Here is a 12306-nt window from a genome sequence, read left to right on the forward strand (position 1 = left end):
TATATGTATATTGTATAATGTTTAATGTATATTTTGATTGATTAATATTATAATATGATATAATATAACATTATATCGTTTTAAGTTTAAAGGTGTTTCGATTTTATTAACCGGTCGATTCCATAAAAGGAAATTCGTATAGAAACAGATACATAATATTTTATCGTTAGCATTTTTAATAAGTTTTCCATACGAGATCAAAATATGGCAGTTTTTTTTCATCTAATTAATCATCAATCTAGTTTCATTTAAATAACTCATGGTAGCCATCCTAATATTGTAGATCATGCCTCGTATTTTCTAATCGACAAAATGTACATTTATACACGCGTATATAGAACATATAATATTTTATGTACGTTACAAAACAATTCTACCACTTCGAGACGGTTCTTTACACGTAATACTCGTAATATTAAATACCTACCTACCTATCAACGTATTTTAATTGGTATGCGTTGAGTTTTGCATAAATACAAAATTCCCTAATAAATGTAGAATAACAAATGCGGATAGTATTATATACTGACCACTTTGCGACTGACCTCGATAAACTAAATGCACACGTGTTATACGTACGTACGTATATTATGGTATATGACTACACAAAATTATATTAAAATGACATCAAACGCTTTCAAATGGAATATATTACGCTACAAACGTTTCAAACAGTCCTAACCTACAACACAGATTTTAAGGTCAAAAATTCTCGTTAGTGGTATATTTTGACGTACGCTCCGGTTTATTAACCACGAACCGTCTTTATTTTTACACAAACATAATTACTCGGTCGGCCGTGATCCTCGAGTCAATCGTTCTTTAACGACGAATTTCACCTATATATTACGAATATATATATATATATGTATGTGTGTGTATGTGTGCTTGTCGTACTGAACGTCATATCAACAAATGTACGAACTAAATGCGAATTAATCGTATATGATGTAAAGAACTTTTAAAATCTCTAGCATTTGTAAAAGAAAAACTTTCTAGCAACGAAATACGCGACCATAGCGTACACATTAAAATAAAATTAACATAAAATTCCTATTTACCATTTTTTTTGTTTTCATCTTAAGAATTACAGTTAAAAACCGTCTTATAACATGGCCATCTCATAATATTCTATTTTGATTTTGGTTCAAAATTTTAATTGTTAACAACATATTATATTATGTTGTTCTTATTTCAATAAACGAAAGTATTAAAAAAAAAAAAACTAGAAAAATAATATTAAAACGCAGGACTGACTGAATTGAATCGAAAAAACATATCGACAGCTTATTACAACCAATGTAGCTCTCGTCTTGATTTCAATTTCAAGGAAATCGACGAGGGTAAAACTGTAGTTGTAATGATTAAAGTTTGAATGCGCACATTTACCTGTACAGTATTATTATAATATTGTTGGCGTTTATAGGTGGTAGACAGACGCGCTAGGAATCTCGCTGACGGCAGTAAAGAAGAGACTCAACAGACCAAACAGCTCGAAGTGTTTCAAGCTCACACTGCCGGATGCTCGGTACAAGTAATCAGATCTCAAACAAGTACCACCAGTTCGTGGCACAATTCTAGTGTAAGCCATTATAATATACGTACTCTGCGACTAGGCCGCCGCCGTGTTCGGCGTTACGGCCTCACGGTGTCCGTCTCGTTGTTTATTGACCGTCTTGCTCATGACGACATATTATTTTTTCGCCTGCATTCTTATGTGAAATTTATCTCGTTTTTTTCCTTACAGGCTAGTTCGAATACATTCCAATGGCCGTCTTCAATATTCGATAAAAAAGACAATCAGTTTGATCAATTACGAGTACGTTATTGAAAAGAAACATGTACTTATAAAATGTTTCAGAAAATATTTGATAAAAAAAAAAATGTACGAATAGTACTTTTTACCATTTTTAATTGAAAAACCTACAATTATTATATTATTATTTATGAGTTTTACAGTTTAAAATATTTAAAACTTCAATAAACTTTTAAATTTCAAAAGTAGGTGCTTTATCATGGCTTATTGCGTCAATAAATTGTTATGATTTGAATTGATCGCACTAATTACACGTGTTGTTTACTAAACTTAATTAATTAATTACTATTTTTTTTTTTTTTTTTAATCAAAAAAAGTTAGAGCTATGATTGTATATATCATAAGTAGTCAACTTGCGGGTCGCGAATCACATATGGGCTCTCGTCATTGTCAGATGTGACTCGAGTCTTATTATTTACAAAATCAAAATTTACTTAATATTATCATGAATTTTAATATTTTAGGTATTAACTTGTAAAAAATTATGAAATTATATGAAAATGTCTATAAACATTTTGGTTCTTGTTATCATTGTATTTATCTATGTAGCCCGCGAACCTATTCATGTTGGCCACCCCTGGTAATATATATTTCAACTAACTAAATCATTTATTAAAAAATTATGACGATATAAGAAACAAATCGATGAAAATAATATATTACGTATGTGTAGTTATCGAATATTTTGTCTATTAGAATTAATTAATATTTCATTAAATAAAAAAATAATAATAACAATAACGATAATTATTTAATTATATATATTATATTTTACAGTTGGAACATAGTCCTTTAGATGTGAGTTCACAAAAAAGTAAAGCAACCGTAGGTCGTAGTGGGTCAATTAGCACTAGACGACCACCTACTCGTAGACCACAAGCCGTTACATCGCAATTACCCAAATTAGAGAGTATCGACTCTAGCGACACAATAGAAACGTCTAGTAGCTTAAACGAAAATGTTGAAGAATCAGTTTCAACAAATTTAAACCGGCTAAAAAGTTGTTCTAACGATGAAATACGTAGTGACATCAACGAATCCGATGAGCCACTAGACCGAACTTCCAGATTCCGGAGGTCGTTACAATTTGCGCAGTCCAAAAATATAGAATCCAATCACAAAGTTGCTGGAGAATTAGAAAATGTATTGAAAAAGGTTCTAGGTAAAAAATTGCAAGCAGTGGACGGGGATATTGTGGACGAGTATTCATTGATAAAACCTGCATCTCCATTGAAGAAACCTACTTTCATCACGGTGGAGAGCCTCAAGAAAACAAAAAACAATTTACGACACTTAAACGAAGACAAGAATAAGGACGACGATGGAATAGAGACAGACGTGAAACCCGCAGGAGATTCAAAGAGTTTAGACTATAGGGGTTCAGCACTAACTCGCACCGAAGAATGGTACAACAGACGCAAATCATACGGATTCGAGAAGGTAACGTCGGACCACAGCGGAAAGTATGCCACAGATCCATCGGCAATGGATTCGTCGACAGACAGTGGTATTTGCCGATCAACTGAAAACGGCCTATCAAACTCAAGCAGGCAGTCATCAGTCGATCGTGAATCTATCGCCGATCTAGTCAAAAAGTATTCAAACAAAGAGATCAACAACAACACTCAGGCGCATGCCTACAACACGACTGTAGTCGCCAAAGGAAAGATTCTTGAAGCCATTAATAGCTTAAGGTCCAAATCAAGTGCTTATTTCGATGTCGTCAAACCTAGCGACACCATTTCGGAGTCCACGGAAAACGAAGAGAGTGAAAAAGAACAGGTTAAAATTGAAATTATTTATTGATTCTTGTGTATTAAAAAAACAATCTATCAGTCGTTTATGCTACTGTATTTTTCAGGTGTACATGAGACGACTGTCGGTTGGTATGGATATGACGTTGGATAAAAATAGAGACGAAGTACCAAAACGTCATTCGATAGCCGTAGTAAGCGAAGTGGCAGACAGAGATACCGGCGTCGACAAGAAAAACGGCAACAAGAAAGTAGAGTTTTGTAGAACCGAAGTACATTTTGATGCGACTCCGGGTAAGATAAACATTGTTGATATGGAAGACAAACCTGCCCCGGCTCAACTGTATCGACCAAAAAAGAGGTAAATCAATGTTTTTCGATATAATAACACGATTAATTTAAATGGTAATAAAATAAATTTGTTCTTTGTACGAATACAATTTCTTAAATATTCTTTTAGGTCAATTTAATTATTATTGATGTTTTTACTAATATTATTATTATTTAAAAGCTTAAAAGTATTTAAGTTGCATTATATTACTTATATTTCGCATGAATTTGCGATTTAGGTATAACCGTCCACCCGAAAAAAGCAGTCACGGGCTTCCTGAATACCGTTTCGGGGATGATGTGCACAACGTGCACAATGATATCGTCTTGCAGATCAACGGAACTGGAAACCAAAACGGCGGAAGCAGCGGTAATGAGTGTCCGACAACGGAAGACGAAACTACAGACACAAGTAACAGTATGCCGAAAAGCATACTGAAACGACAACAGCTACAGCAACAGAAACAGCCGCAGCATCAGCAACAGTCACAGCACCAACAGCAACAGCAGAACGCAGCCGATAATTCCAGTGGGGTCGCATCTGACAACGGCATCGAAGTGAGGATCTCCTCGACGGAATCTACGCCCGTAGACTGTAGACGAGCGTCCTGGTCCGTGGCCGATAGGGTGAAACAGGTAGAAGCCGTAGGGTTCTCGACCCGAGTAAACTTCACCGAGGGCGAGACGACAGCTGTGGGCTTCGACCCGGCCGATCCCAGGAAACAGCGGTACTCGTACAACGGATCGGCTTCGCCGGTTTGGTACCAGAACAATGGCAACAATCCGTCGGTCACCGCAGGTACGGTATACCCGACGTTACCTAACTTCATAAAACACTATAACAAGCTGCACTTGCAAATCTGTCCGGGAATGGTTTGATTTTCACACAGCTTGGACGACTTACACTATTCTCTGAGTCGTGTAAGTCGAGTTAGCCAAATAAAGCTTGCACTTAGACGCTTCGCTTGTTCATATAACACGTCACGCTTTTCACGTAGGCCCGCTATTATAAAATAATATTTAAAATAAATTTTAAATACATTTTGACGAACTTCGGTAATCAAACCGATTTATTTTGTGAAACGAAAGAAAATGGTATTTTATACGAAGTCTTTTATAAATAAAAATATTAAAAGTTTATTATTATTATAATGTCTTTAAATGTGTTTAACATAATATATCATAGTTAATTTTTATAAATATTTTCATTAATTTATAGAAATTATAAATCGGGTGAGTTGCGAAAAAAAAATTTAAAATTATAATAATAATATTATAGAGTGAGTTTGAGTGCCAGAGAAATGTTTGTTTAAAATATTTCTATTTATACAAATTTTAATTTATGAGCAGAATGGTAGTGCCATTAGTATTTCAGAGTATTTCGGTTTTATTTCAAAAAATATAATTTTGCGACTATAAAAAATCATAAACATTTATATGTACAATGAAAATTCAACAGATAACGTTTAAAATAATAACATACCTATTTAAACGAGTATTTTTTTTTTCAAAATGTCCATAATATAAAAAAAAGTACATTGAAAATATATAAGCAAGTTGTTAACAAATCCTAAACAAAAAATTCGAGTTTTGAGTAAACTGAGTGCACTTAACAATCTTTTTTTATTTTTATTTTTTTATTTCAACGATTTATTATTCCTTTTAAATGTTAAGAACTCACCCTAGTGATCCACCCAACACATGTATCTCATTTTTTATACTTAATTTATTTTAATTAAAACTGTATAACCTATTTTAATTTCTAAGCGTAATTTATTATCTCTACAATTCCAACTTCCAACTTCCAATACATAAGTTGTTGAGTATAAAATAATATATGCACAGATAATCTATTTGTTCACCGGCACTTACTATAATATGTAACCAAATTAACTCACAAGCCATAATACTTATAAAATATAAACATATATTAAATTGAATATTTATTTTATTATTATTTTTTTTTTTTTTTTTGATTAGTTAACTTATTTTTTTAGATAAAAATAGTAAAATATACTAGCACGATCTAACATTATTCGTGTAATTTGAACATATTCGATGTTAAATCGTTTCAACACGTTTTTACAATGGGCACCTCCAACTATTATATAAAAGCATATAACGTATATAAATATATATATTTAAATAGTATTTATTGTATATTGTCAAAACGTTTATGGAAAATTGCACATTTTCTTCTACGGTATTATATTTCATTTTTATTAAGAAAAACAATGTTTTTAATTGTACCAAAAAAAAAATAATGGTCTACACATTGAAAAGCAGCATGAATACTTGGTAAAACTATCACGGACTTTTTAGCGCTTTGTATGTTGATTTATGTTATACCTGTACGCTAGCTCTTGCCGGCTTGAATTAGTGGTATATTTAAACGCAACTGCTAGCCAGCGTATTGTAGTTTGCTATACAAATTATGTGTTTTGTGCGGCTGACGGGGTTTGTTAAACTCGCATCTTTTCACGAAACAAAAATGAAGACATTTTGAAACATACAGACCTCGAGCCGGCTGTACAGCTTTTTGGCAATTGAATTTTTATCATCCGCCGTAGTGTTGACGAGTAGAAACGTATACAATTTTTTTTTTTTTTACTGCATGGTAGTGTGTAGCTGCAGAAATAGCATGTGACGCGCTGTTGTAGAATTGATCGCGTTATTAAGATTTAAGAAAATAAGAGGATGTCGTACGTGCATGATTCGTGATCCATATTATATAGTATAAGACTCTACGCACGCAAACCGCTCAATATATATACAAATAAATAAAATTAGTATACATAGTGGTTCAACAAGCATACTCAACCCCGTTTTCCATTTTAATGATTAAATCATTCAAATTCTCATTTCTAACATTTTTAAATACTCCTAAACGTCGTATTTTTGAATTCATAAGATTCGATGTTTTACTTAATGAGTATCATATTATGAAGATAGAAACTTCTGTTTTTCAAAGGAAAAACCCCTTTTTTTACTGACGATAATTTTTTTGAAAGATTTTACGTACTTGATTCAAAATTTGAATGAGTAAGTACTTTTAAAATCATTAAAATGTTTATACTAAAAGATAATGGTCCTTTAAAATAGTTTTACGGAAATAAAAAATAGCATCTATTATTTATTATACTTGAATTATTTTAATAAATTATAAATATTTAATATTAATAACTAAAATTTTCTAAATACTATAGCCTCCATAATATTCAAACCCATTACCATTATTATTATCTTTATTGACAGAAAAACTCCATTTACAAAACAATATATAGGTATACATAATTGTGTAATAACCTAAGTACAATAAAATTAGGTACGAATAATATAAAATTCACATTCAATTAATATTAAAAAAAAAAAAATAGACCTATTATCCCTAGTACACCGAGTTAAATATCTCAAAAGTTTTTTACATAAAAATGTCCAAATAATTCACTAAATAATTTACAATATAAAAGAATAGAATTGTCATTTGAAAATTATAAGTCTATATGTCTAAAGGACACTCTTTGGCTATATTTTAAAACGCCAAAAATTCTATTTCAAATTACTGCATTATTAAAGAAAAAATGGGATTGAGCATGCTTGGCCGATCACCTTGCATAATCATTAAATCTTTGTCTTAAAATCTAAAGAAACTTTATCAACGGTGTATAACAATCAACTCTTAAACCACTATCGTAATACCATCATTCGCATATATTCGTTTGTTTTTCTTTTAATCGTCAACAATTTGTCATTTAACGAGTTGAACATCGGAAAAATAAAAACGATACACCGGAAATAAAGTTTTCGCTCCGCCGCGGTAATTAAAACAATCATTTGGTTATTCTACTTCGTATATATATATTATACATAGTATGTATATCGTATTGTTCAACGAGATCCGTTTAACAGTTTTCACACACAATTATTCCAGATAACGGGCCGACTATACGTTAGCACTATAAATAGTAATTCATTTTTTCGCTACGCGTTCGCGTAAACACGTCGCACGTCCCTGGCGGGGATCGTAACGTTTTTTCGGTTTCTGGTTAAACTGCTTACTTCTTAGAAACTGTGCCCGTCCAAATGCCCCCCTCGGCGTACGACATCCTTTCGACGATAATAATGGTCTCGGGCGCACGTTGCAGATACTTCGGCGAAGTGCCACGAGAAACTGTTGGTGCGAATCGGCGGCGGCGTGTGCAACGCGACCGGGAAACCCAACGCACCTGCCGCCGCCGCCGACCTGTGCGCGTTCTCCCGGTGCTTCAGCGACCAGACGGCGGGCAATCACCTACCGCTGTCGTCCGCGTCGCTGGTGATGAACACCAAGTTCCGGACGACCGCCGAACAGCCCAGCACTTACCTGGAAGAGATGAACACCAAGGTGCTGGGCCGGTTCCAGAAGGCGGTCAGCACGTCGTGGCCGCGGTACGGCCACAAGACCTACCCGACGCCGGCCACCAGGAAGCATAACGCGCTGAAGAGCTGCGCGGACATCAAGCGCGACAGGGCGGCGAACGGCATGCCGGACGTGATCGGCGCCTTGGACGACCTGAGCAAGAGCATCGACGCGCAGATCGTGGACCGCTCCGCCGACCGGCATCACGTGACGCTGATTAAGGTGCGACAGCCGTGCGACGAAATCCACGGCCGGCTGGAATACGCCAAAGATCTCATGAGCACGGACGAGACTAGCGAGGAGAGTTTAAAGGCTGACGAGGAGGTGAGGTCGTACATGGCCGCCGACTGCATAAACGAAGACGACCGGCTACCCGAGTGCAAAAATCTCAAAAAACTCATATCTACTGTAAAAAAAAATATCACTCAATCGCAATGTTCTCAAGGTACCGATGTTATTATATATACGTTAGTATAGGAGTATATTACAGTGAAAGTATATAATGCAAATGCAGTATTTATTATATATATATATTTATAGGTATATCTGGTATACACGTGTTGAGTAGAAGAGAATGTGCAATCGCCTTAACCAAATTATATAGGGACGGTGTATATATATATATACAAACATTGAGGGTTTGGGGGGAGGGGGTGAGTAGGGAAATATACTCGGTACGACCCAATATATTGTTGTGAACACGACTGACCGTGTGACGATGTGACTTTTCAGATAATCGTCTAAAAAAAATGGACGTAAAAACGTACGAGTCGACATTGGTGGTGCCGAACGTCACTTCGGTTTTGTTGAATCACGAGAAACAGTTGGAACCAGAACGCTCTCAGTTCCAACCAGTGAGCGTGCACACCTCGCAAGTGACACACGTTGTGAAACACCAGTTTGAAGACTCTCTCCAAAAACAGCCCAGCAAACGAGTGCCGGTAAAAATCGTACAAGACAATCGCAAGTGCAAGCCTAAAACAGAAGCACCCGTTACCAAAATGTGTGCCACCGTCTCTTTGAAACAGGTAAACATATTGTACGGCTAAATAAACGAAAATACGTTGGTATGTTATGATGGCATTTTGTTCGAAAGGGAATAAAATACCTTTCAAAATTATTTAAATAAAAAATTCTATTACCTAACAAAAAATAGTATTGAGAACATGTTTCCGAACACTGTATAGTAATATTATTCTCACAGTATTCTGAATACTACAAAGAAGCATAACGAGTGTTTTCAAAATATATATAGTTGTAAGTAACTTACTCATTAATCATGTAGAAAAAACTAATCTTTGATTCGTCTTTAATTATAAATGCTAAGATCATTTTCTATGATGCTTTATTTAATTTATATATTGGAAATCAATACTTTAAAAATGTACTCAAAATGAAGTGCTCAATACTTACCAACGCAAAATATCTTAAATACCTTACTTACTGTTACTGAATAATACCAAGTTCATACCTATACCTATTGATTGTAATAATATGTAACGCCGGTTTTTTATGTTTGTATATCTATTTTATAGATACATCAACACAATATGTTAATTATGTGATATTATCGTTGCTTGTTTCAGGTTCCTATGACAGTGCAGCCAAAACCGGTGCAGTGTAACGAGAATAAAAAAAAACCCGCCGAAAAGAAGGAGTCGATATACGGCAACATCGGGTACCGTGCCAACAGTCTTAGGGTTAAAGACAAGCCGACCTCAAATAAACAGGCACAAGACTTGTTTAGCACCGGCAGGGACAGCTGGCTTAATATGCCCAAAGACTTAGGCCCCAAACTCAACAAGTCCAAGGTTACCACTTACAAGTCTCGCGTCAGCCGAAAGGAGACGATAGACTCGGAGGTTTCGGTATTGGAAGAACTAAACCGAGCCGCTGACGAGATACTTAAAGCCGTCAACGGATATACCGACGACGAGGTACAACTCCCGAACGATGCTGGTGATAATAAGCCGAAAACGAATATCGACCACTCGGAGGCGAAACTCAAAAACAAAAAGAAAGCTGCTCGACTTTTACAGCGGGCCAACAGCAGGGAAGCGTTGTTGCACCTGGACGAAGTCAGTTCGTCGGACGAGGACGCTTCAGATGAAGTTCAAAGAGTAAAACCAAAAATGCAAAGGAAAACTAAGACCCAGCCACAGTCCACTACCAATAGTGTCGCCACTAAGACCACAGCAAGTTTTACGAAAAAGTAATATTATGTTTTGTTAAAGTATATTTTCGACTAGGCCACCGACCTCACCCTTAACATTACAAAATATTCTAGTCATATTGCATTTAAATAGTTTTCTAGTTAATATTTTAAGTAATAAAAAATAATAGACTAAATTTAATATTTAATCTAAATTATTATAAGATATATATAAAATTACAGGTGGTAAAATTGATAACATATCTTATGTAGTTATGTGTAATGTATAATCGTCTTAAATTTAATTATCTAATAATTATCGAATTATTAATATTTTATTCAAATCATTTTATCTATTTAATATGTAAGTAATATTTTTAAATATATCTTGAATATTTATTAAAATCACTGAGTGTGTATCTCTATTTAATAATTAGAATACAGATAGAATAAATCTTTTTTACGATATATTTATCGTACACAGTACACTCGCCACTCTCCTACAAGCGACAATAATTAATGATTTATAACCCTATTATCTATTACGTTGACAAGTTAACTTGACCCTTGATAATAATATATCTGTAAATTTGATATCGTTATATCTGATTATATTGCTATCATTCAGGCCCGTATAATAATACAAAATCCACGCCGCTGTATATGCGGTATTGTAAGCCTATAACTGATAAAATTAATAAACAAGAGGTTTTATTTAAAAAAATATATATTATTATTAAAGAATTTTTCCTTCTCTTTTCAGAATCCAAAGTCGCGCACAGAACGTAACGAAAACTAACGTACAGCACAAAGTCCATCCGACATATTACGGAAACGTGTCGAGTTGTACGCAGGCACCGATGAAAGTCCGTAACAAGTCTTCAGAATCAATGGCGAAACGTGAGAGCTAATGTTTTTTGAATGCATTATTATGTCACTGACCGACTGACTTTCATTTTAAATGTTTATAACGTTTTGTAATGATTCTAGAAATCGTCGATCAAAAGGACACTAAAGGAAGGTACCAGTGCAAGATAACGGCCAGAACTTTTAATTCTAAGTAGGTAAACTACTTTTATACGGAACATTTTAGCAAACCACTAAATAAACCGGTAGAATGTATTCTGTTAATATGACATCGCGGTTTTTTCTTGTTCCACAGGAAACTCAAAGGTTCGATCGAAGAAAACAAAAACTCTATCAAAGGATGCTAAATAAATATAATATTAATTATTATTACATTAATATGTTAGAATAAGAATTTTTTGTTAAACAATTTAAACAATTATAAATCTAACTTAACAAAATATTATACTTTGACCATTAATGTTACGCGTTGACATGCGGTTCTAACTAGAGATATTAATTTATATATCAACAATAATTTTTGTTTGTAAAAAAAAAAAATACTCAAAAAAAAAAATTAGGTAAAATAAATTTACATTAGTTTATTTGTTTTTTTATATATATATATATACATATATATTATATACTCGAGTCTCGTTTAGTCTTTCATCGTGTACTACTACTATATATCAACCATTTATTTTTGTTGACTGTACGTTAACATAAAAGTAAGGTTGTTACGCCTAATATGTTAAAAAAATGAATATATATTATATATACTTACTTATGTATAAATTAAAAATAATAATAAATTGTGATTTATTAATAATATTGTTTATTTTTTATTAACCATGTGTTATTGATTTATTTATTTATTTATTTATTTATTTATTTATTGATTTCACTTTAAAATACAAAAATGATAAGAAGTTTAGCAAGTAAAATGGCTTGATATTTTATGACTCGTTCAATCGTATTTAACAAGTAATAGTATATAATTTTAGATTCT

The 12306-nt window shown here is 33.6% G+C and overlaps 1 protein-coding gene across 5 annotated transcripts in view; it reads left to right on the forward strand.

The window, feature by feature from the left end:
* LOC112595777 overlaps positions 1–11845 on the forward strand; it is a 69469-nt gene extending 57624 nt beyond the window's left edge. For 3 of the 5 annotated variants that reach the window (XM_025341097.1, XM_025341098.1, XM_025341099.1), the window contains 11 exons: positions 1427–1582; positions 1748–1819; positions 2594–3598; positions 3678–3931; positions 4140–4699; positions 8046–8744; positions 9032–9327; positions 9886–10511; positions 11215–11351; positions 11442–11511; positions 11614–11845. In XM_025341097.1, the coding sequence (XP_025196882.1) occupies positions 1427–1582; positions 1748–1819; positions 2594–3598; positions 3678–3931; positions 4140–4699; positions 8046–8744; positions 9032–9327; positions 9886–10511; positions 11215–11351; positions 11442–11511; positions 11614–11665 (3927 nt within the window). In that variant the 3' untranslated portion in view covers positions 11666–11845. Of the gene's footprint in view, positions 1–1426; positions 1583–1747; positions 1820–2593; positions 3599–3677; positions 3932–4139; positions 4700–8045; positions 8745–9031; positions 9328–9885; positions 10512–11214; positions 11352–11441; positions 11516–11613 lie in introns of all 5 variants that reach the window. The other 2 variants (XM_025341100.1, XM_025341101.1) reach the window with 2 other exon arrangements.
* The last annotated feature ends 461 nt before the right edge of the window (positions 11846–12306 follow it).

This window comes from Melanaphis sacchari, unplaced genomic scaffold (genome assembly GCF_002803265.2).
Source record: "Melanaphis sacchari strain LSU unplaced genomic scaffold, SCAv2.0 Contig2_pilon_pilon, whole genome shotgun sequence".
NCBI classification, from domain to species: domain Eukaryota; kingdom Metazoa; phylum Arthropoda; class Insecta; order Hemiptera; family Aphididae; genus Melanaphis; species Melanaphis sacchari.